Below are 25954 nucleotides of genomic sequence, written 5' to 3'. Positions count from 1 at the left end.
TGAAGCGTATGTAACCTGAAGCGTATGTAACCTGAGGTACCACTGTACAACAGAAATAACTGAGGAGAGATAAAGGAAAGTGCGCAGTCGAAAATGGAATTTAGGAACCACAATGGGGTGATTGGAAGTCATGTTGGAATTAGTTATGTATGAATCTAAATCTTCTTTTTTTGTAATATGGATCGATTTTGGATTGTTTTTGTTTTGTTTTGTTTTGTTTTGTTGTTTTGTTTTGTTTTTAAAATCAATAAAGCATAAAAAAGACTATATGTGATTTTGGCTTTAGGCGTGCAGAGGCAAATTTATGGGAGCGTGACTGGTTTGGTTGCACTGAGCATAGAGCCTTGCGGCTGCCGTAGGAGTGCTATAACGGTGTCGATCTAATAAATAAGGGAGGGAGAAGAAGGACCCTGAACCCATATCTTGTATGTAAATACACAGCTTTATTGGTTTATGGGGTCAATAGAAACTTCAAGCACTTCGAGAGCAGCAGAGAGGGGAGGAGGCTGTATGGAGCTTTGCTACGTAAAAGGAGGAGGCCTAACTTGGTCTGCTCGCATCTCTTGTATAATCTTTTAATTGTCATGGTTTATCACAGAATTGTAGAGTTGGGACCCCAAGGGTCATCTAGTCCAACCCCCTGAAATGCAGAATCACAACTAAAGACTTCCCAGCCCATGACCAGAGAAAACCATCTGGAAACCAATTCTGTCAAGCACCTAGGACAGGGGTCTGCAACCCGCGGCTCCGGAGCCGCATGTGGCTCTTTTACACCTTTGCTGCGGCTCCGGGGCGGATACTAGCGAGGGGAGGAGGCGCATTGTGCGCCCCAACACTCCCCACTGTGGCGGGCGCTGTACTGGCTGTGACGTCACATGGGGGTGGTGCGTGCGTTAGTCACGCACCATCCCGACGTGACCTTCCCGCCCGCCCACCCACCCGCTACATTGTAAGGGGCATGTACGCTGGTCACTGCATTGAAAGGGGGTATGTACGTTGGTCACTGTTTTGAAGGGGAGTGAAGAACACACACACACACACACAAAAAGGTAACTTGTTAATTTAACGTTTATTTCTATGAGGAGGAGTAATTCTGAGGGGTCAAACAAAGAAATAATAAAAAAGTGACAAAAAAGTTATTTTTATAATGACGAGTTTTGCGGCTCCCAGTTTTTTTTTCCTTCGGAAACGGGTCCAAGTGGCTCTTTTTGTCTTAAAGGTTGCAGACCCCTGACCTAGGACATTCTCACTGAAGATTTTCAGCAGTAGGCACTACAATTCCCAGAAGCTAAGACAGTTAGGCCCCATTAAAAATCCCGAAGCTTATCTGTTAGGGTTGGTGGGCAAAGATATACCACATATGAAAAAAAATAAATCTTTTTATATGCAACAACAGCTGGCAGGGTAGTGATTGCTACTAAATGAGAATCTCAGGACATACCAACAAAGGAAGAGTGGATTTGTAAATTAAGTGAGTATATAGAATGGGCAAAATTAACATCAATTATAAGATATCAATCAAATCAGAAGTTAAGAATGGAGTGGAAGTATTTCGAAGATTATATGTCAAAATAGTGTTCTAAAAATGACGTGTTAATAGGCTTAGAATAAAAAATGTAAGCAATAACAAAACAAAGAAAGAAAGGAGGGGAAATCAGAATTTAACAAAAATAATTTATTACAGAATGCAAGGGGAAAAGGCAGAAAGAAATGTAAAGAAGTCAAATTGCTGTGGACGGAGGAAGAGGGTGGGTGGGTGGTGTATAATTATGCAGCTGTTGTAATTTAGATATTATATTTTATGTGAGAGAATCAATGGGGATTTTGGTTATTATGTATATATGTTAAGTTTCAATAAAGATCTAAAGAAAAAAGGGGGGAAGAGTTGCTTAAGTCAGCTGCAGATGTTTGCTTCAATGACGAAAGGTTCAGGGGTTTTCCCTTTAGTAACAACTCGTAAAATGCCCCAATACTTTCCCTGTTCAAAGTCTCCAGATTCAGCCTGGCTCATCCCAGGATGTGGTGTCAGAGTAGAAGGGCCCGATCCCATGGGAAGCAAGGGAGGAGGATTGTGACGGCGTTGCAAGCCGCTGGACCACGGGGACCCCGGCTACTCGAAGGCCGGGGACTCAGAATTTCATTTCACCATCCTTGCTCTTCAGAACAACCAGGGTTACCAGGAAAGGGATGAGGCAGATCGGGGTGATGATCAGAGGCAGCAAAATGTCATCCGGGGGGTCCTGCAGGGCGTTACGCACGCTGCAGTTGAGGAAGTACACCCTGTGGCCATACGTGATGTAGTTGTGAGCCAAGGTGTTGGGGTAACCGTACTTCAGCCGTTCTGCCCATTTTTCCAGGCACTCCCGCAATTCATTGTATGGCCTGTGGAGTTGATCAACAGAGGGAGGAATTCAGGATTTGGAGCATTAGATACAGTAGAAACTGGGGGAAGCTGTGCTCTTAACCCTCAGAAAGAAACCTTGCACTATAACCTTTCTAAAGGGTGGTGCTGTGGGTTAAACCACAGAGCCTAGGGCTTGCCAATCAGAAGGTCAGTGTTTTGAATCCCCGCGACAGAGTGAGCTCCCGTTGCTCGGTCCCTGCTCCTGCCAACCTAGCAGTTCAAAAGCACGTCAAAGTGCAGGTAGATAAATAGGTACCGTTCCGGTGGGAAGGTAAACGGCGTTTCCGTGTGCTGCTCTGGTTCTCCAGAAGCGGCTTAGTCATGCTGGCCACATGACCTGGAAACTGTACGGCGGCTTCCTCAGCCAATAAAGTGAGATGAGCGCCGCAACCCCAGAGTTGGCCATGACTGGACCTAATGGTCAGGGGTCCCTTTACCTTTACAGCCTTTCTAAGTGGCTGTTAAAATGTCTGTCTTCACAGGTGGAAGAATCCTGTGTGAAAGGCAGGGAAGGGGAGACCTCACAGGTGAGAGGCTGTGAGGAGAAGAACGATCCCAGGTGAGAGCTAGGAGAGCTCACCTGTTTCTGCATGGGATAAAAGTTACGATGCCGCAGTGAGAGAGGACTGGTGCAGTTTTCTTTCTCTTTTCTTCTTCATTTAGTTCCCTTTCTATTATTTATTGTAGATTAGTTTGTTTTTCTGTTATGTGTCATGAAAATCTCAATAAAAGTATACCCAAAGGAGCGTCTCCATCCCCATCATTCAGCCTGGACACTGAGGTCCAGCTCCAAGGGCCTTCTGGAGGTTCCCTCATTGCGAGAAGTCAAGTTACAGGGAACCAGGCACAGGGCCTTCTCGGTAGTGGCACCTGCCATGTGGAACGCTCTCCCAGTGGCGTAGCGTGGGGGGTGCAGGGGGGGCCGGCCGCACCGGGCGCAACATCGGGGGGGGAGCACTCACACTCGCAGCTCTCTGCCCCTACCTGGCTCACTCAGGGTTAGGGGGCACAAATTACTTGCCTTGCCCCGGGTGCTGACAACCCATGCTACGCCACTGCGCTCTCCCACCAGATGTCAAAGAGAAAAACAACTACCAGACTTTTAGAAGATATCTGAAGGCAGCCCTGTTTAGGCAAGCTTTTAATGTTTGTTGTTGTTGCTTTTTTATTACTGTTATTGGTGTTCTGTTGGGAGCCACCCAGAGTGACTGGGGAAATACAGCCAGATGGACGGGGCATTAATAATAATAATAATAATAATAATAATAATAATAATAATAATAGTTGTTAAAAACTTCATAGTAAAATGCCTGCCCACATTTCTCACCAGCTTCCCTGTTGTAGAAACCTTGCGCATTGCAGAAGGATTTTGAGCCACATTCTGCATTTGGGGTGGTCATATGTCTGACTTTACAGTGGTCAGTCATCTATTAGAAGGGCTGCCCTCTGTTTGAATGAGTTCTCTTGCTGAAGAGCTGTCATGTGGCCAGCATGACTAAACCGCTTTTGGCGCAACGGGACACCGTGACGGAAACCAGAGTGCACGGAAAAGCCATTTACCTACCCGCCAAAGCGGTACCTATTTATCTACTTGCACTGGCATGCTTTCAAACTGCTAGGTTGGCAGGAGCTGGGGCAGAGCAATGGGAGCTCACCCCATTGCAGGGATTTGAACCCCCAACCTGCTGATCAGCAAGCCCAAGAGGCTCAGTGGTTTACAGTCTAAACAGCATCATCATCATCATCATCATCATTATTGCTGTTCAGATAAACAGCATGTAACATTTGATTTTGGCCTTAAGACTGTTATCGATACATCTCAAAATTTCTTTATGAATTGTGGCGGAGTCAACATCTGAACGTCGTAACTCCAGAATTTCATATTCCTTATTTGACCCCCGAAAGAAACTGGCACAACTTTTGTTTACCACTCTCAACCACCCCTTACCCAGTGGAAAAGCTCCATTCTTCATTACCTTCTAATGACCATCCACTCACACCAGTGCTCCTCTGTGATGTTGGCCATCTGCTTCTCAAATTCTCTCCAGCAATCTGCCACGAGGATACTGTAAACTGGGGGGGGGGGGAGCAAAGCATAATGAGTAATACCCTTTGTGTGTGTGACGCAGCATGGTAAGGGTAGGTAGCGGTGGAGGAAGCAGGGGTCTGGCTGTGTCGTGTGATACTGAAATCCAACAGTGGAAAGGAGGAATTGTGAAGAAATCTGCACATGGGCCAACGAGTGAGAATATAACCAACATTCTGCCTTCTGATGTACATGCCTATTGCACAGGCAAGGAGGACGCCCCCATCTCAGATCTGACCACAGAAAAACCAGGCAGTCATCTGTTTATCTATCAAATCAAATAGCACAGCAATTTTTCAGGACAGCACTGAGTCAACATTTTCACTTGTCTCTTCTCAAAGTGGCTCGCAGTGGCAGGTGTATGGAAACAGTTATGGCTGCAGGGTTTCCCAAAGCGAATCGCAGGTTCTGGGGTGCCAACTTGAATAAAATATTTGGGGGACAGGTAAGCCACACCCCGCATAATCAGTCACAAGATGCGGCACGCACACACCAATTGAATGGTAATGCCCACTGACTTGGGGGCCCCCAGCCCCCTCAAATATTTTATGGGGGCAAAGGGACCTCAGTCTCTAGGATTTGGCTGCTATGCACAGGTTCGTTCAATGGGAACCACTGGGAAAAAAGGTGAGGTTCCAAATTTTTTACTGCAGCCTGGGACAGTTGTTTCAGGTTGGAGTAGTTCTGGGGAATGCAGGGGCCCTGAGAAAGAGTGGATCAGGGCCAGCCCAAGACATTTTGGCGCCTGAGGTGAACGCAAAATGCCATCTCCCTCCCTGCCATGGAATCAGATGTGAGTGAACATATGCTTTAGGAGCAAAGGGGGAATAAAGATCTACATTGGGGTGTGCTGACCCTGTGAATCCTGCCGCCTGAGGCGGTTGCCTCATCTTGCCTCATGTGTGGGCCGGCCCTGTTTTGGTGCACCAAACAATGTTTTCTGCTCTGAGATGTAAACAGTCAGGTTTGTACCCTGGGGATACTCTTGGATTGGCGCTGAAAGCAGAGGTGACCTCAGCAGCTCATTTTCAAACTTAGGCCAGAAGTGGGGAACCTGTGGCCTTCCAGATGTTGTTGGACGCCAGTTCCTACAAGCCCCAGTTTCCCACAAGCCCCTCCAACTGGAGGGGTGGAGATGGTCACCCACCTCAGGAAAGGCCTTTCTAAGACAAGAGGGCTCATGGAGCCATGTTCTGAGCCAAAGCGTCCTCATAACAAAGGGCATGTCACGATGTGTCTAGAGGGAAGAAAAGGCGGTCTGTACATACTCAGAGGCATCAGAATTTCTGGGCTTTGCTATCATCTCACCATCGTCCAGGCTCAGCTTCATTTCGGGGCCCAGAAATGTAGCGTTTGGTCTTCCTTCGAGAGAGACGCTGGCGTTGCCAGGAGCTTCTGTGGTCCCATTATGAGCATCGAGCCTGGTGGCCACTGAAGGTGAGAAAGAGAGAGCAGAAGGAATGCAAGAAGAGTGGGGACAAGTGGATATTTTGGAACAGTCCCTCTGGAACATAGCTGTCAACCGTCCCTTATTTGGCGGGAAAGTCCCTTATCCCAGCGCCGTGTCCCGCTGCTGTCCCTTATTGATGATGTCCCTTAAATTTCCCGGGTTTCAAAGGAAGCAGCTCCTCTCCCTCCCTCCCTGCCGGCCAGGGAGGAGGGAGGCTCCAACTGTGTTGCTTGGCTGCGTTGCTCACCCAATAAGGAGTCTAAGAACGACTGGGGGGTGGAGCTTGCATGCCTTGCATCCCCTTGCCTGGGGACTCGCCTTTGCTCAGCACTTCCCAGCAGAGAGGTGACGGTGGTTTTCCTTGCTGCATCCCCTTTGCTGGGTTGCTGCGCTGTGGGAACCACTGCATGAGGCTTTGTTTGGCTGCTGGCTGGGCTTTCTGCCTTTGGCTCGGAGGGGCCCAGACGTTGAACATACCTGTGCTCTGAAAATCCCTTATTTTGGCTGCTGATCCCTTATTTTTGAGGGTGCTGGTCCCTTATTTTCAAATCTGTAAGCTGACAGCTATGCTCTGGAACCGTTGAGGGAATGGAATTGGGTTCAGGACAAACATGTCTGGTATTCCAGCAAGCAGGCTAGACATTTGGAGCACAGCATTGGCAAGGTGGGAAAGAGTTAAGCACTCCTTCCTGCCTTCTAAATGTCCCTTTCCTGAAGCTCTCCCCCCCCCCACCCCAATAAACATGTACTTAGCCAATGCTTTGTAGCCTGCTAGAACAGGAAGGTTTCCTCCTTCACTTACTTCCTCTGGAGTTTACGAAGCTGCTACAGCCAGGGACAGGGCATTGTGTACAAAAATCAATGTGAACTGTGGCGACTCTGTAAATGAGTTGTGTTTACACTGAGCCATGTCTACTGGTCTGAGATTTTTGAAATATCAATATATAGTTGTGAGTTTGTTTGTTTTTTGCAGGAGGTGGATGTTAGGCTATATTTCTGGGTCCCTCAAAATTCCTGGATCTGGCAAGAGAGACTATATATATATATATATATATATATATATATATATATATATATATATTACAAAGTAATAATCATAAATAAAATAAATAAGAATAAAAATGTGCACCCCACCACCGAGGCCATTCCATTATAACTATCCAAACTCCCAAAATTTCAACACCTTTTGCGATGGTTTGACCCCTTTCCATTTTAACAGTACAGATTCTACAAACACCTTCCATATCTCCTCGAAATCATTTGTCCTGCATATTCCCTGTCTTACCTTAATGGCACGTGTTAATTTGTCATTAATAGCTAGCTCCCACAGCTCTTTATACCATTCTTCCATTTTATATTCTGCCTTACCCTTTCCACTTCCTGGCTATCATAATTCGTGCAGCTGTGGATAAATTGGTGAGCAAGTCCGTCATAGCCTGCGAACCTTCCACCCCATCGTAAATTGTTAATAATGCAACCTCTGGACAAGAGAAGCTCTTCTCACAGTCATTGGTTCAAATCCCACGTTGGGCAAAAGATTCCTGCATTGCAGGCAGTTGGACATAGATCAGGGATGTCCAACAGGTCGATCGCGATCTACTGGTAGATCCCCGCAAGGTTTTGGTAGATCGCAGCTGATCTCTGGCTCCCCTTCCTTCGCTTTGCTAAAACTGACTCCTACCCTGTCCCCTCGCCCTGCTCTCCATTGTTGTTTGATCGCTGAAAGGGAAGATAAAGCTTTCTCTGTGCTGTTGTTTTCATCCACAGCAATCTTTTTGTGAGTGACTTTACCCCTTTGTCCCTTGCATTTAACACCCCCTCCCAAAAAAAGCTCAACAACTGAGCTAACCCAAAACAGGGGTAGATCACTGCCAGTTTTTAATTCTGAAGGTAGATTGCAGCCTCCTGGGAGGAGGATGCGGGATAATACGAGATTGGTGATAGATGCTACAGAATATCTAGACATGAACCCGGGAAAGCGGCGGCCTTCGTCTTAATTGATGCCAAAAAGGCTTTTGATAATGTCTCATGGAGATTTCTGGGAGTTGGTCACCCCTGACATAGATGATCCTCGTGGCCCCTTCCAACTCTACAATTCTATAATTATTTTTGATTCCATTGTTAATGTCCCAAAGGCATTGGTATAAAAAAGGAAGCTACTCTGTGCCAGAGGGCAAATGGGTGGGCCCCCTCTTTCACCCGGCTGGTAGTGAGAAGAATAAAGGCCAGAGCAGGGATGGAAGCAGGCTTCTGGCAGAAGCCAGAGAGTGAGAGCCAGGCCTGATTTCTGCTTGAATCCAAGGCTGTGGCTAAGGGGGAAGTAAGACCCTCTGGGGTATTAATGCTGTGAGCCTCTCCATCATAGGCTCAGGTTGTATAGATGTGCAAATAAACCATATATCAGAAAGACACTGCAGTCTCCGCTGTCCCTCATTCCAAGGAATCCGAGCCCTGGGTAAGTGCCTGGAACCCCTGGGGTTTTGCACCTATTGGGTTGGTATGCAACAATACAAATGCTTCTAAATAAACAAATTTCTAGCTGCCACATTTGAGACTGTAGCTGTGTACACACAATATCTTTACTGCACATTTTTTTGCCCCTTGAGCACATTTTTTTTGCCCTTTGAGGAATTCTGGGCCCTGTAGTTTGTTCAGGGATTTCTGGGAATTGCAGCTCAGGGATTACAGTACCCAGAATTCTTTGAGGGAAAGACTGTGGTTTGAATGCCCTTTAAAGGCATAGTACGTTTGCAGCCTGGGATGACATTTTCTCGACCGGGTTCTGTTTGAGCTGTGAACGTACTTGCGTTTCCTTGCGATGTATAGCTGGAATCACTTTCTTGTGCCATTCTGGGCAGATTTGCTTGATAGTCACTTTTTCTGCAAAGCACCTCTTTCTGTATTCCGCCTGCTCTTGTGCCACACTGTAGTTTGGATCATATGAGCTGATCTCTGAGAGAAATCGGGTGGGCGGCCATACCTGGCAACAGAAGGGATCTGGCCCCTTCAGCGCTGTAATTCTAGGAATGTTCGGTGCCCACCTGAATCTGAACTGGCTTGCAGCAGGCAGGCGAAACCCCCATCAGGAATGCCCCCATGAAGGCACTTGAAGGAAGCCTGCATGGTGTAGTGGTTAGAGCTGTTGATTAAGGACTGGGAAGATTCAGGTCTCCACTCAATCATAATACGCACTGGGTGATACTGGGCCGCTCACAATGTTTCAGTCTAATCTACCTCACAGGGTTGTTATGAGTTGGGCTGGGCGATAATCTGGTTTTCAACATCACGATATATCACCAGCTAAACTTCATGATACAGTGGTACCTCTGGCTAAGTTCTTAGTTCGTTCCGGAGGTCCGTTCTGAACCCGAAACCGTTCTTAGCCTGAGGCACCACTTTGGCTAATGGGGCCTCCCGCCACCGCCGCACCACCGCCACGTGATTTTTGTTCTCGTCCTGAGGTAAAGTTCTTAACCCGAGGTACTACTTCCGGGTTAAGTCTCTAACTTTGACTCTCTAACCCAAAGTGTTTGTAACCTGAGGGGTTTGTAACCTGAGGTACCACTGTATACAGTCATACCTCATGTTATGTTTGCTTCAGGTTGCGCGTTTTCAGGTTGCGTCCGTGGCGACTCGGAAGTACCGGAAAGGGTTACTTCCGGGTTTCATCGCTCGCGCATGCGCGCAAAATGACATCATGCGCATTGTGCAGAAGTGGCAAATCGCAACCTGTGCACGCGCAGACGTGGGTTGCATTCTTTTCAGGTTGCGAATGGGCCTCTAGAACGGATCCTGTTCACAACCAGAGGTACCACTGTACTGATATATTACAATGTCTAAAATAAGGGTGGAGCTATGTAGAGGCATTGGCTGGCTTCGCGGTTTCCCCCACATTGTGACATTTGCATGGCACACACACACACACACACCATGATTTGCAACATATTGCCAGGTCAAAAATTATGAAGGCAATATCATGATATGGACTTGAAACCGATTTGGGACAATACAGTGGTACCTCGGTTAAGTACTTAATTCGTTCCGGAGGTCCGTTCTTAACCTGAAACTGTTCTTAACCTGAAGCACCACTTTAGCTAATGGGGCCTCCAGCTGCTGTCATGCCACCGGAGCCTGATTTCTGTCCTCATCCTGATGCATATGTAACCTGAAGCGTATGTAACCCAAGGTACCACCGTATATCAATTTATCCCCCAGTCCTAGTTATGAAGCTGAGATGCAGGGAGAGAGGACAATCATGCACATTGCCTTCAGCTTCTTGGAGGAAAGGCTAGATATAAATGTAAGAAATAATAAATCCGTAGAGGTGAGATAGCCCTGCGAAAACAGTTCACCACAGGAGTGCTGTTTCCCTGGAGAAGTTGCTGTAAGCCTCAACTTGGAAAACGGAGGAAGTCACCCAAATATCTAATAACACAGAAAAAAATTGCCTCCGGCCTCAGAGAAAGGCAAATTCTCCCAAAGCTCCTGTACCTCAAAGTGTGGCTGGGCTGAGTATTTGGGGAGTCAGAAATGCCAGCAAAGCTGGAGTGAGAGAGGAAGAAAATGACAGTGGGGGTTTATCTAGATCCAGTGTTTTTTTTTTTCCTTCTTAAAAAAATGTTTAGGGGTACTCTCATTTTCCTACTCATATCGAAATACTGCCCCTCAATGAGGCAATTTACAAAATGTTTAGGGATATGTGTACCCCTGCGTCCCCCCCAGAAAAAAGCACTGCCTAGATCTCTGGGACATAATATTACTTTTGACTAGCCCTACTGAGACTGCGATGAACCTGGCCAGAAAAAGCACTGGAAGACAGCGTGGAAGCAGGACAAATCATGCCTGAGTAAGAAACAAGGGTGAGTCTGTGTCTACGCAGAGAGTCTAGAAGCTACCTCAGAGCTGGGAGAAGAGCTAAGAAATCCAATTCTGATAAAAAGCAGGATTTGAGACAAAGACTCTGAGAACTCTAGCTGACCTGCGGAGACTCTCAGAAGGGATACCCATCTCCCTGCGGTGGACAACCTGTTGAGGGTGGAGATTATCTCTGTTCTCCACAGCTCTGAGAACCCAAGCCCCTCTCGGCTGCTGAGCAGAAGCTTTCTGCTTCCCACCCGACGGCCACCCTGAAGTGCTACTCACCTGTAAAGACCACCAGGAGCAGCAGCAAGGGCAGGCACCGTCCATCCATCTTGGTACAGCCTGCCACTCTCAGCACAGCTGCCTGTTTCCTCCTGACCAGCTTGAGATTTGAATCGGAATAACAGGAAGCGCCTCCATTCCTCTGACAGGGCTGGTGGTTGAGAGTGCAGCCGACATGTGAAAAATGAGATCCAGGAGCAAGCCTGGCTCCCAGGGGCTTTGCTTCAGTGAGGCTCAGTTCTCCTCCCTTGCTCCCACACCCATTCGGAGGCACCGGGACCCCTGTAACCTCGGGGAAGCCACCTCGGGTCACCCTGCCTGGCAGCAGAGGAACGTTCTCCTCCGCAGCCCTTCCAACTTTTACAAGGCCCAGCCGGCCTTTGGATTGGCAATTTCCGAGTCGTTTCTGTCTGCTGGGTTGTGAAATCAAAGAGGCAGCTTGAAATGGGTAGCCAGGGCAGAGGGAAGAGAGGGGAACGCCTCTGGAAGCGAGACACTGGATCTCTCTCTGTGTGTGTCTCCCGCGTGCAAAATCAGACAGGGGACAAGCAGCCCCGGGGGCAGCTCTGCACATCTGTGCAACTCATCTGACTCACGCTTGGACGAGGGTTTGCAAGATGACAGGAACCAACGCAATGCACAAAGTTGCTTCAAAGTATAGCGACAGGGAAGATTGCAGAAAAGGAAAACTGCAAGTTTTTTATTATTATTATTTGATTAAATGCTTTTTTGGTTTTAAAAACAAAACAAATGCAAAACAATACGCAACAATCAACAAAAGGCAATCCAAGATCAACACTCGTTACAAAAAGGAGAAACGATTGAGTTCACACGTCACGAATTCTAACATAACTTCCAATCCCCCCACTGTGATTCCTAAATTACACTACAACTGCACTCTAAACTTTATCCCTCCTAGGTTGTTCGATTGCGTTAATTTTGTAAAGTTATCTTATTTCATGCAGAAATCAATCCAGGCCTGCCAAAGAATTGAGATTTTTACAATGTTCTTTTAAATATTCTCTGTAAATATTCCACACTCTATTAAATATTTGATCTGTGTGGTCTCGGAATCTTGCTGTCAATCTTGCTAGCTCTGCATATTCTAACATTTTATTCTTCCAGTCTAATTTTGAGGGAGTAGAATCTCATTTCCATACCTTAGCAATTAAAATACTTGCTGCTGCTATTGCGTACATTAAAATTTTCCTTACCCTTTCTGGAATTCCATTGCTCATTATGCCTAGCAGGAAGGCTCAAGGCTTCTTAGGGAAAGAACTTTTAAACATTTTTTTAAGTTCACTATATATTGTTTCCCAAAAATCCCTGATTTTTGGGAAGTTCCGCCACACGTGGCTCATAGTGCCGTCTCCAACAGATGTTTTATAGATGTATACATTTTGGCCAGTTTTATAGGTGTTGAATACCATGTGGTAAAGTAATTATGTTTGGAAGTCAGAAAGAGAGATGGGGGGAGGTTGATGCTCAATTAGAGCAACGCTTGGGCCCTGGTGGCTTTCACGGTGTTCCGTGTACACAACAGAGTAACTAGTCTGTGCGGTGTGGATGTTAATGCTCATAGACTTCACATTCATAACTTACATTCAGGGAGGTGTTTGTGACACTCATCATAGGGTCTGAACTACCGTATTTTTTGCCCTATAGGACGCACTTTTCCCCCTCCCAAAATGAAGGGGAAATCTGGGTGCGTCCTATGGGGCGAATGCAGGCTTTCGCTGAAGCTTGGAAAGCGAGAGGGGTCGGTGCGCACCGACCCCTCTTGCTCTCCAGGCTTCAGGAACACATCCACAGCCTAGGCAGCCCTGCGGGAGGTCCCCGCAGGGCTCCCCACGCTGCAGATAGCAGCCTGCCGCCCGGCGCGAGGGGCGCCCTGAAGCAGAGCGCCCCTCGTGCCGGGCAGACATCCGCAGCGTGGAGAGCCCTGCAGGAGTTCCCCGCAGGGTTCCCCACGCTGCGGATAGCAGCCTGCCGCCCGGCGCGAGGGGCGCCCTGAAGCAGAGTGCCCCTCGCGCCGGGCAGACATCCGCAGCGTGGGGAGCCCTGCAGGAGTTCCCCGCAGGGCTCCCCACACTGTGGATGCAGCCTGCCACCCGGCGCAAGGGGCACCCTGAAGCAGAGCGCCCCGCGCGCCGGGCATACATCGGCCAGCCCCACAAGCTCGGGGGACAGCAGGGAGGCGCAGTGCCGCCATCCCGCTGTTCCTCGACCTGGTTCGGCTTCCCCGACCTGGTTTTGGAGGGGAAATAAAGGGAAAAAATTTCCTTTATTTCCCCCCAAAAAAACTAGGTGCATCCTATGGGACGGAGCATCCTATGGGGCGAAAAATGTGGTATTTTATGGGTGCTGCGGTGCCACCCTTAACAAACTGCAGATGGCAAGTGGCAGTGGCCTCTCTTGGCCAACTGATTTCCCTCTCTTTGTTCACTCAGCCCAGAGGTGGAAGGTTAAGGGACAACTCACGGATGTGCAGGGAGTGGTCATCCGCTGTGGAAAGAAAAATACAGGCTGCATTAAAGAAAGTCCTTTGCCGCTCACTCTGTGTCTCTGCTTTCTTTGTTGCTAATATTGCCCTTATGACAACTTTGTGGGACTGGTCATGTTGTTCGGATACCCGATTATCGTCTTCCAAAACAACTACTTTATTCCGAACTTAAAAATGGAAAGCGTAATGCTGGTGGTCACCAAAGACGTTTAAAGACTCTCTCAAGGCAAATCTAAAAAAATGTAGTATAAACACCAACAACTGGGAAACGCTGGCCTGTGAGCGCCCCAGTGGGATAACAGCCTTTACCAAAGGTGTCATGGGCTTTGAAATATACTTGAAGTCGAGAGTGGATTTCATGCTCTTTATTCAGCTCATAGTGGTGAGGAGGAATGAAAGTTCCCCCAGAATGTCTGCTTTATATACATTATTTACACAATGGGCCCCACGTGATTGGCTAATTCTGGGATTCACCTGTAGGCCAATCAGGTTGCGGATTCACTTCCACCTGGAGCTGGATTGGGTGGCTCCTGTGGACCGATCAGACTGCTGCATTCTGGACCCTATTGTTCTAGGACCAATCAGACTGCTGCATTCTGAATCCTATTGTTCTAGGACCAATCAGACTGCTGCATTCTGAATCCTATTTTTCTAGGACCAATCAGATTGCTGCCTTTTGGATCCTATTCAACTCAGTACATAACAGGTTTTAAAGACGCTCAAACTCAGGGCGAAAGGGAGAAACGAGCTAAGAGGAAGGCACATTTGGCAAACCCTCACTGTGATCGACTCCTGGCCAGAAACCTATGTCCCCACTGTGGAAGAATGTATGGATCCAGAATTGGCCTCCACAGTCACTTACGAACTCGCTGTTAAAACCATGTTTATGGAAGACATTCTTACTCGGCTACGAGTGATCGCCAAAGAAGAAGATTAAAATTAGGCGTCTCTCTCACTCCATCTAAACTTGCCTCGTGCAAGCATCAAGCAGAAAGCAAATGCTGTCACTGTGTGACCTTATGTGACTCAAAGCACTTACACACTCTGTGCTCTCGTCCCTCTTGGATCACCACACAGGGGAAGAGGTTGTCCGCAGAGGTTGCCTGTGTTCTGAAAGCGCACAGAGTGTGGTTTGCACACTCTCAGCTTTTTACTCTTCACCACATCCTTGCTAGGGCAGCCCGCTGGATGCCACATTTGGACATAACGGACATGATATTTTTACAAGCGTAAAACGATGTCAGTTGCAGAAATCACTAGCGGTCCTACATGCACAATCGCAATCTCATTGCGCATGGATCGTGTGCACACTGTACAAGACTAAGATACTGTTAGTGGGCAGCTCCCTCTGAAGTAGCAGGTAAGTTTTTTAGCCTATTGCAGGGGTCAGCAAACTTTTTTAGCAGGGGGCCGGTCCACTGTCCCTCAGACCTTGTGGGGGGCCGGGCTATATTTTGGAAAGGAAAAAAAGAACGAATTTCTATGCCCCACAAATAACCCAGAGATGCATTTTAAATAAAAGCACAAATTCTACTCATGTAAAAACACACTGATTCCCAGACCGTCCGTGGGCCGGATTTAGAAGGTGATTGGGCTGGATCCGGCCCCTAGGCCTTAGTTTGCCTACCCATGGCCTACTGCATAACAGATGCCGGTAAAAGCGCCCAGGGAACCTCACTGGGGAGAGACATCACTTCTACCACTTGGACTATATCTTGCTTGGACTACTGCAATGCGCTCTATGTGGGGCTACCTTTGAAGGTGACCCGGAAACTACAACTAATCCAGAATGCAGCAGCCAGACTGGTGACTGGGAGTGGCCGCTGAGACCACATAACACCAGTCTTGAAAGACCTACATTGGCTCTCAGTACGTTTCTGAGCACAATTCAAAGTGTTGGTGCTGACCTTTAAAGCCCTAAAGGGCCTCGGCCCAGTATACCTGAAGGAGCGTCTCTACCCCCATCGTTCTGCCCGGATGCTGAGGTCCAATGCCAAGGGCCTTCTGGCAGTTCCCTCACTGCAGATGTGAGGTTGCAGGGAATCGGGCAGAGGGCCTTCTCGGTGGTGGCACCCGCCCTGTGGAACGCCCTCCCATCAGATGTCAAGGAAATAAACAACTATCTGATTTTTAGAAGACATCTGAAGGCAGCCCAGTTTAGAGAGATTTTTAATGTTTGATGTTTTATCGTGTTTTTAATATTCTTTTGGGAGCATCCCGGAGTGGCTGGGGAAACCCAGCCAGATGGGTAAGGTATAACAATAAGTATTATTATTATTATTATTATTATTATTATTATTATTATTATCATCATCATCATCATTATCATTATACCAGCGCTTGGGAAATGCTAACTGAGGGGAAGGGGAGTAGATCGCACCAATGCACACTATTTTGTAAAGATGCCAATCTGTGTTTAACAACAGTGCAGATTGTAGCTGCCAATTTACTTAAATGCTATGGCACGAGGGTGTGTACAACTACAAAGCACTTGCTCCAAGGGAAAGTGACTGCTCGGAGTGTGCTTCATATGCCCACGACCCTTGCCTTTGCCCTGGCTCTCAGCGCCACCCTATAATAGGTCACTGTTATCACCAGAAGCAGCAATCTGGTGGCACTTTAAAGATTAGTAAATTTATTGCTGCATCAGGTTTTGTGGAATAGGCCCCACACGCATGAAGCATGATCCAAAACAAACAAGCAAACTAAAATTTCTAGGATTATTTGGAACAAAGAGCACCCTCCCCACTAAGCTTAGCCCCCTGTTTTCCTTACCAGAGCTGAAGAAGCAAGATTCAGCTGCCAATCCTGCCAGCCTCTGTAGGTAAGATTGGGGGCTTGGCTCTTGTCCTTTGCCTCAGGCAACAAAATGACTTGGGCTGACCTTGACCAGAAACCCTAGCCCTGGCCTTGGGCGCAGGGCAACCAGCTGCCAAACAGGACAGAGCTTCTGCGCTTTTCATCCTGGGTTTCCCAGCAGATACCTGCTGCATGGCACTTTGCCACACCTGCTAAAATCCCCTCTTTGATGCCCAGCTATGAAAGCTTCTGGACGCTTCCCCATCTGCAAACAGCAGCACAAAGAAGTTATCCAGCAAAACTTTGTCAACTTTCCGTATCAAACTGGAGTCTTCCAGATGTTTTTGGACTGCAACTTCCAGCAGCCATAGCTAGCATGCTGGTTGGAGCTGATGGGAGCTGTTGTTATTATATATTAATTTATATCCCGCTAATATGCCCAAGGATGGTCTAAACCACTGAGCCTCTTGGGCTTGCCGATCAAAAGGTCGGTGGTTCGAATACCCGTGACAGAGTGAGCTCCTGTTTCTCGGTCCCAGCTCCTGCCAACCTAGCAGGCCGAAAGCATGCCCAATAGTGCAAGTAGATAATAGGTACTGCTCTGACGGGAAGGTAAATGGCGTCTCCATGCGCTGCTCTGGTGTTGGTGTTCCGTTGCGCCAGAAGCGGCTTAGTCATGCTGGTCACATGACCCAGAAAAACTGTCTGCAGAGCGGACAAACGCCGGCTCCCTCGGCCTGTAAAGCAAGATGAGCGCCACAACCCCAGAGTCGTTTGTGACTGGATTTGACTGTAAGGGGTTCCCTTTACCTAATATGCCTAAATACCGTATTTTTTGCTCCATAAGACGCACCTGACCATAAGACGCACCTAGTTTTCAGAGGAGGAAAACAAGAAAAAAAATTCTGAATGAAACAGTGTATGTATGATTTTTGTGGTTCATGCTGTGGCCACAGACATGTGATTTGACGGTGAGTTTGGGGTAGCCCAATGCAAAAATCCTGAGGATCCATGTGGATCCGTGCTTTGTAACCACGTTTTTGTGCCATTGTGGCGTCCCTTATCTCTCTCCCCAATCGCTCGCCGATCAGCTGCTTCCTTTCAACACCCCTTCCCTCTTGTTTGCCTTAGTGTCTTAGGTTTTTTGCTCCTCCTTTTCTACTAATTTCTCTCCTGATTGCTTTAGTCTTCCTGTCTCCTCTCCTTGGAAGTTTGCTGTCTTTACCTCCCCCCTCCCAGGCAGCCTCCTTTATTGCTAGCGTCCCTTATCTCGCTCCCGATCGCTTGCTGATCAGTGGCTTTGTTTCAACACCCACGTCCCCTTTTTTTTTTTAAAGCATGATCTGCTTTTCGCCCCTGGGCAATTCAGCTCCAGGGACCACGCATTCACTCCATAAGACGCACAGACATTCCCCTTTACTTTTTAGGAAGAAAAAAGTGTGTCTTATGGAGCAAAAATACGGTATGTTCCTAAGTCGTTTACAGCTATAAAATCAAGACATAACTGAAATGTGCACTAACAGTTCCACTGGGGCATTAAAACAGCCTTAATTAAAATATACAATAATACAAACAACTAAAAAGCAGAATAATTAAAACATTTTTTAAAAAACCAGGTTTCCCTTCAGGAGTCTGGTGGGGACTCTCTTATTTCGGCAGGGAGGGCATTCCACAACACTGGTGCCACTAGTGAAAAAGCCTGCCTCTTGTTCCCACAAGCCCATAATAATCAGGTCGTGGTAAAAGTAACTGTGTCCCTTTAGCTGATTGCTGGGCGGTGAAGAGACAGAATTATGGTCAGGACCAGCCCAGGACTTTTTGGTACCTGAGGCAAACCACAAAATGGTGCCTCTCCCTTCTCGCTATCGGGGAAGATGAAATGAGTGAAGGTATAAATAAGGATCTTAAGGATCATAAATAGATAATGTAGATAAACATCTACATCAGGGTCTGCTGACCCTGTGGATCCTGCCGCCTGAGGCAGTCACGTCCCCTTGCCTCATGGGCGGGCTGGCCCTGAATGCAGTTTCACTGACTCCTCCCATCTCTAAAGGAAGTCATCTGTCAGGGGTTGTTGTTGTTTAGTCGTTTAGTCGTGTCCGACTCTTCGTGACCCCATGGACCAGAGCACGCCAGGCCCTCCTGTCTTCCACTGCCTCCCGCAGTTTAGTCAAAGTCATTTTGGTAGCTTCGAGAACACTGTCCAACCATCTAGTCCTCTGTCGTCCCCTTCTCCTTGTGCCCTCCATCTTTCCTAACATCAGGGTCTTTTCCAGGGAGTCTTCTCTTCTCCTGAGGTAGCCAAAGTATTGGAGCCTCAGCTTCAGGATCTGTCCTTCTAGTGAGCACTCAGGGCTGATTTCCTGAACCTGGGCTGGAATGGGTCCAGATACTCTGTTTTCCCCCCAGTGGTGCCTACAGCGAGTATCAGAAGCTGAGCAGTAGTTGTCCAACTCCCCAGGGTCTGTGGAGGGCTCTTTTGCTATTAGCTTGGAGAAGAACCAGGGAAAACAAAGAACTCTGCCGTGTCAGACCAGGTACCTTTTGACGGTCGTGTCGATAGCTCTCCTCATCTCAAAATTGCACAGTGAGGAAAGGACCACCACTGAAAGGGTTTCAACCCGGAAAAACATCCAGCGAACACCCAGTGGATGAGAAAATTTGAATCCTGTTACTGGTGTTGCTTGCTTATGTTTTAAGTGTTCGGAGAGTTTTGCTTACTTGTTTCCAACGTTGCTACTGGATCTAAACCATTGGGAATAGGGTGGGCACAAATCGGTGAATAATGCTGTGACTCAGGCCCGAACTCCATGTTTATTTGCCCCACCCCCACCAGATGCAGCCTTCTGGCCATCACTTTTTAAAACTGCAAAGTGTGTTATGGTGTTAACTCTTTTCAAAGAATCATAGAGGCACCCCAGGGTCATCTAGCCCAACCCATCTAGTGCAATGCAGGAACAACAACAACAACAACAACAACAACAACAACAACAACAACAATAATAATAATAATAATAATAATAATAATAATAATAATAATTTATTTACACCCCGCCCATCTGGCTGGGTTTCCCCAGCCACTCTGGGCAGCTTCCAACAAAACACTAAAATACAATAACCTATTAAACATTAAAAGCTTCCCTAAACAGGGCTGCCTTCAGATGTCGTCTAAAAGTCTGGTAGTTATTTTTCTCTTTGACATCTGGTGGGAGGGCGTTCCACAGGGCAGGTGCCACTACCGAGAAGGCCCTCTGTCTGGTTCCCTGTAACTTGGCTTCTCGTAGCGAGGGAACTGCCAGAAGGCCCCCGGTGCTGGACCTCAGTGTTCTTTATTTTCCTTGACATCTGATGGGAGGGCGTTCCACAGGGCGGGCGCCACCACCGAGAAGGCCCTCTGCCTGGTTCCCTGCAACCTCACTTCTCGCAATGAGGGAACCGCCAGAAGGCCCTCAGAGGAGGACTTCAGTGTCTGGGCTGAATGATGGGGGTGGAGATGCTCCTTCAGGTATACTGGACAGAGGCCGTTTAGGGCTTTAAAGGTCAGCACCAACACTTTGAATTGTGCTCGGAAACGTACTGGGAGCCAGTGTAGATCAAGACTGGTGTTATGTGTCCTCGACGGCCGCTCCCAGTCACCAGTCTAGCTGCTGCATTCTGGATTAGTTGTAGTTTCCGGGTCACCTTCAAAGGTAGGCGCAATGTAGAGCACATTGCAGTAGTCCAAGCAGGAGATAACCAGAGCATGCACCACTCTGGCGAGACAGTCTGCGGGCAGGTAGGGTGCCCCTGGGTGGGCTCGAACCGCCAACCTTCTGCTTAACAGCCAGATGCACCGAGCCATTGCGCCACCTTCTACCTCTGAGCAACACCCCCCACCACACACATACACCCATTTCACAGATGAGGAACTGAGGCCAATAGTAGGACGTGCTCTGGTGCGGCACGGCAAATCTGTTGCTGAGGCAAGACTTGAACCTCAGTTTCACAGACCCAGGTACAACTCCGTCCCCTTGGCCTGTAGCCCCCAGCTGGGCCCATCTCGAACCTTTCTGAGTTAGAAGAAAATGCAGCCGTTTAGGATGAAGTGGTTTTCTGGATAAACTCAGGAAGAGAAGCAGGCAGAACCGAGCTCTGCCCAGAGTTCTTCCTGCCCAGAGACAGCTCCCTCCAAGCTTTGCTGCCAATTCCCTCTCCCTCCCTCCCCTCCCGTCCGTGTGCGATTTATGAGACAGAAACCACCCAGCAAGATGGCTCCCACCCTCATCACCCAGAGCGCTGTGCTTTCACAGAAAGAGACCCATTTTCCTTGGACTGTGGGCAAGCAGGAGTCTCCCTCCCCACATCTGGAACAGATCGTATCCTGGACGGAGTCCAGGCCTGTCAGCACCTTTGATGCTGTTTGCTGAGGTCATGGCAGCTGGATCCAAGCCCTCGGTGAAAACAGCTTGTGCGTATTACTTACTTGCCGCAAACACACCCACTGAAGTCAGAACATCTTTAGAGTTTGAGGAGGCCAATTAGTACCCCGAGCTGGTCATCCCTTGGCAGCTCAACAGGCAGAAGCCAAGCTCCCCGTGACATAACTCTGCCTGTTTGCCATGTGCCATTCGGAGATTCGGAGGAAATAAATTGCGAACTGTTATGTATTGAGTTGAATAGGATCCAAAATGCAGCAGTCGGATTGGTTCTAGAACAATAGGATCCAAAATGCAGCAGTCTGATTGGTCCTAGAACAATAGGATTCAGAATGCAGCAGTCTGATTGGTCCTAGAACAATGCAGCAGTATGATTGGTTGGCAGGAACCACCCAATCATGCTCCAGATAGAAATGAATCCACAACCTTATTGGCCTACAGGAGAATTCCGGAATTAGCCAATCATGTGCAGCCCATTGTGTAAATAATGTATATAAAGCAGATACTTTGAGGGGACTTTCATTCATTCCTCCTCACCAGTATGAGCTGAATAAAGAGTATGAAATCCACTCTAGACTCTGAGTATATTTAACGAACAGACTTGGCACAGACGTCCTGGAGCTTTTGCTGAGGATATTTTGCTTAAAATAAAACTTAGCAGATCAACCTGAGCCCAGAGAGCACCTCACAAGGGGTCCACAAAGCCTTCCTAACTTCAGATTGGGATCATCATCATCACATCTCTGACCAGGGAACTGTAAGCTGCAGATCGGAAATACAGTGGTACCTTGGGTTACATACGCTTCAGGTTACACACTCCGTTAACCCAGAAATAGTGCTTCAGGTTAAGAACTTTGCTTCAGGATAAGAACAGAAATTGGGCTCCAGCAGCACGGCAGCAGCAGGAGGCCCCATTAGCTAAAGTGGTGCTACAGGTTAAGAACAGTTTCAGGTTAAGAACGGACCTCCGGAACGAATTAAGTACTTAACCCAAGGTACCACTGTAGGGGGTACGCTAATTGACAAAAAAAATAAGTGGAACTTCATTATAAGATGGATTGTTATGTGTATACCCTCCAACATTTCTCCAATGAAAATAGAAACTTCCTATTCCATCATCAAGGGACGCGAGTGGCACTGTGGGTTAAACCACAGAGCCTAGGACTTGCCGATCAGAAGGTTGGCGGTTCGAATCCCCGCAACAGGGTGAGCTCCAGTTGCTCGGTCCCTGCTCCTGCCCACCTAGCAGTTCAAAAGCACATCAAAGTGCAAGTAGATAAATAGGCACCACTCCGGCGGGAAGGTAAATGGCATTTCCGTGCGCTGCTCTGGTTCACCAGAAGTGGCTTAGTCATGCTGGCCACATGACCCGGAAGCTGTACACCAGCTCCCTCGGCCAGTAAAGCGAGATGAGCACCACAACCCCAGAGTCGGTCACGACTGGACCAAATGGTCAGGGGTCCCTTTACCTGTATATGTATATGTATATGTATATGTATATGTATATGTAATCGATATCCATATCCATATCCGTATCAATATCTCTACTGAAATCCTTGGGATTCCCTCAGTCAAACTGATAGTTTCCTCTTCTTTCTTAGTGGTCAATTTTGGTTGGCACTCTCAGCCTGAGATTGCTAATACATGCAGTTATTGTGTAGCATACTACAGTACATGCTTGAGATTACATGCTATCAATCAAATATATAACTTTTAAGGGACACCTGAAGACAATGGAGTAACTGTGGAAGGAGCAATGGAGGCCAGAATAGATTGGCCCAAGTAGCCTGTTAAGTTGTGGGTGAACATATCAGACAACACAGAGATTCTTCAGACAGCTCTTGTTTGTTCACAGACCCAGAACGGAACTGAACTGAAGGGTTCAGCCAGCCTGCTTATATAGAGCTCCATTACAACGCAACAGTAACAACTTTCTGTAACTATCCAATCACTGAACGTCACTTTCAATTCCTTATTTGCATATGTGGACCTGAGTGAAAACTATCTACAGTATCCCCCTGCTGGCCCAGGGTGAGAACTTCAGTACATAACATAGCCCTTGGTGTAACCTGAAAATTGTAAGCAACACAAAACGCAACACAACAGAGCTCTTGTGTAGACTATGAATCCCACAGGTCATTCCACCTTACATCTTGCATGATATTCCACATACCATAGGGAAAGAATACTGCTCCCTCCTGCAAGGAATATGAGAGGGGTGTGTGTTTTATTAAGGGCAAAGGCTGGTGGGAGTAGTGAAGGGGCTGGCAGTTCTTCCATGGCTTGGATTTTAATCAATCACAGATGAATTTGAAGGCTTAAAAAACTCACTTCTCCTTTGAAGTGGGAGATTTTTTATTTTATTTTTTAAAGCAAAATGTGGAAAGACAAGCCCTGGGATTTGTTTTGCCTTTTTAAAAAAGGAAATTATTTCCAAAGCCCTCAATAGAAGCCGGGATGGGAGGATCTGCAAATTGTCATCTGGCTGTGGTGATCAAACTAATTAGGTAACTGGTACAAAATAAAGATTGTGAAATGGATTGTGAGAACTCTCTGAGAATAAAGAAGGGAGTCTGTTGTTTGCGGCGGAAAGCTGTGGCTGTTTTTTTTTTGGGGGGGGGGGCGATTTGCCTGGAAAGACTGCAAGTCTTGGCGCACACATAGAAGTAAGTGCTTTTGGATAAAGTGGCGTTTCCTTCTGATGGGCTGGAGAAGGGAGACGCTTCGGTTAACAACCGAAGAAGGAATACAAAGATTGGTCAGCAGAGAAACTGCAGCTTTTAATGAAATGCAGATTGGCACTTGGGCCTAATGAGAAACACTTTACAAAGACAGGCAGGCACGATTGGCAACTTTAAAGAAAGCAGTCCAGCTGTTATGCCCTGCAATGTGGGGTTTGTGCGGGGCTTATTTTTCCCCATAATTTTTTTTTTATTAAGGTTTCAAAGATTTAACATATACACTTCAATACATAATAAATTTATCATTTCCTTCCAATTTCTTGGAAGAAATTTAAGGATTATTTAGCTAGATATTCTAATATAACGTAAGTAGAACTATTTGTAAGTACCAAATTGGCCTAGGAGTAAAATATTTTGAATTGTATAACATTATGGATTGAAATTACCATGAAGAGAAAGAAAGATAGCAACTGGATTAAGTTAATTTTATTAGAAAGTGGATATAGGAAATCTGCTACAATGAGATTTATGGAAACTCAGTCAGGGGGGATTTGAGGAAGCCACTTAACAATGAAAATCAAATTGGGCTTCAAACAGTTAGGTGTTTACCGGTATATGTTTGTTTTTTCTTTTTAATATTGCAATGTTTTTCTTTTTTGTGCGTTTGTTGTAAAAATTTGGGGGGGGGGGAATTTTGGAAAATAAATAAACAAAGTTATCATTTTCTGACTTCCCACCTCATTTTCCATGATGTTTTCATTTCTCCCCCCCCCCTGCTGTGCAATACCTTCTATCTTTTACCATAACATCAATACTGTATTCTCTAATACCTTCTGTTGCTCTTTTTTAAATCCTGCTTGTGAGGCCATCAAACTGCAATATTTCCTTAAGTAGTCCAAAAATTGTCTTCCATTCTTCTGGGGCTTTGGGTTAACATTGCTATTGTGTAGCACCCTGCTTGTGGTTAATGCTTAGCTGGAATGAAATATTCAACGCAGCAATAGAGAAATTAAAATAATAATTTATTTGTCAGACAAATAAATGAGAGACACAGTGGTATATGGATACCAAAGCTCTGCCCACTCCAGCCCTGATGGCCAGCACTTATATTTCCTCAGCCCAGCCCCCTTGCTCCTCCTTTGGCTGCCTCTGTCCAATCAGCCTGGTTGAAATTCCTATTGGCTGTTTGCTAGAACCAATCATAAAAGATACACCCATTTCCTATTACCTTTTATGGGAGACAAAGAGCTATATTTCCTTCTATCCATAAATGGCAGACAAGTAGCCATATATCTTACATTTGCCTCGACCAGGCACCTTAATTACCAGATAACCTTTGGCCCCTGTTGCCCTATTCACTGCAAAACAGATGGCTAAAGCAGATGGTGCATGGTTTTTAATTTTTATCTTAAAGAGATCTTGGGTTCACCTTCTCTCACACCATCTATGAAATAAGAATCTAACATTTCTTACTTTCTAAATCCTTTGCATAATTACATTTAAGCCAATATATTTCATACATAACATATATAGATTTTTAAAAGGAAAGGAACTTAATAAAAACACTTTCGGTTTACAACCCTTCTTTCCCTAGCCAGCTGCTGTTTCTATTAGCTCTTGCCCTTTTTAACCTTATGAAAATATGACTCGAGTCTTCTGTTAAACAATAAAACTTACTATTTACCAACTCTTAATTTGGGTTTTTGCAGCTTGGTTGTATTCTGTAATTTGTATGGTCAGTGTGACCTTCTGCTCCCTGCCTGTAATTTCCTTTTACAACCCTGAGGTGCTCGTCTCCTGCTTATAGATCAGTGGGGCCCTGTTTAGGGAGATAAACATCTGCCAAAGCACCCAGCTGGTTTCTGCCTGTCATGAGAGATACAAAACATTTACAAATATATATTTTTTAAGCTCATTTTAAAAATGCAGGTCTTGATCAGATGCCACAATTGTAGAAATATCTCCGTCTGGGCTAATGTGTAACTTCATACAAGTAGAATATGCATTGTTTTTTTCTGGGGGGACACGCAGGGGTACGCATACCCCTAAACATTTTGTGAATCTAAGTTTGGCCTCATTGAGGGGCAGTATTTCATTATGAGCAGGAAAATGAGAGTAACCCTAAGCAATTTTTTATTTTATTTTTTAGAAAAAAGCACTAAAAATATGTAATTTCAGAAATAAAATTCAAGGGATGGGGAGTAGCTACTAATGGACTATGCAGAACTGGCGAAGCAAACAGCAAAAATAAAAAACCAGAACGACGGTCTATTTGTGGAAGAATAGAAGCCTTTTTTGGAATCTCTGAAAAACACCATAATCAGATGAAATCGCAAGCAGGATTTGAAACATGAGAAGCGGAAGAAAGATGATAATATTTGAAATGAAAGAATATATTTTCGGTGGAATGTTCATTAGAAGGCAGTATGTAGATGAGATGGGATTCAGAACAGCAGGGAAGAAAAGGCAGAAAG

The 25954-nt window shown here is 46.5% G+C and overlaps 1 protein-coding gene across 2 annotated transcripts; it reads right to left on the bottom strand.

Moving 5' to 3' along the window:
* Nucleotides 1–423: 423 nt before the first annotated feature.
* On the bottom strand, nucleotides 424–11525 carry RAMP2 (receptor activity modifying protein 2). Of its 2 annotated transcripts, none has more exons than XM_083470496.1 (5): nucleotides 11083–11525; nucleotides 5799–5921; nucleotides 4381–4477; nucleotides 1236–2382; nucleotides 424–719 (listed from the first exon to the last, which is right to left on the bottom strand). In XM_083470496.1, the coding sequence occupies exons 1-4, from the start codon at nucleotides 11129–11131 to the stop codon at nucleotides 2130–2132; spliced, it is 522 nt and encodes a 173-aa protein (XP_083326622.1). In that variant the 5' UTR covers nucleotides 11132–11525; the 3' UTR covers nucleotides 424–719; nucleotides 1236–2129. The 2 variants fall into 2 exon arrangements, with proteins under 2 accessions (XP_083326622.1, XP_083326623.1); XM_083470497.1 differs by having other exon boundaries at nucleotides 1243–2382.
* Between the last annotated feature and the right edge of the window lie 14429 nt (nucleotides 11526–25954).

Source organism: Podarcis liolepis (assembly GCF_965112155.1).
Source record: "Podarcis liolepis genome assembly, chromosome: 13".
Taxonomy (NCBI): domain Eukaryota; kingdom Metazoa; phylum Chordata; class Lepidosauria; order Squamata; family Lacertidae; genus Podarcis; species Podarcis liolepis.
This window is presented reverse-complemented; position numbering and strand designations above follow the sequence as displayed.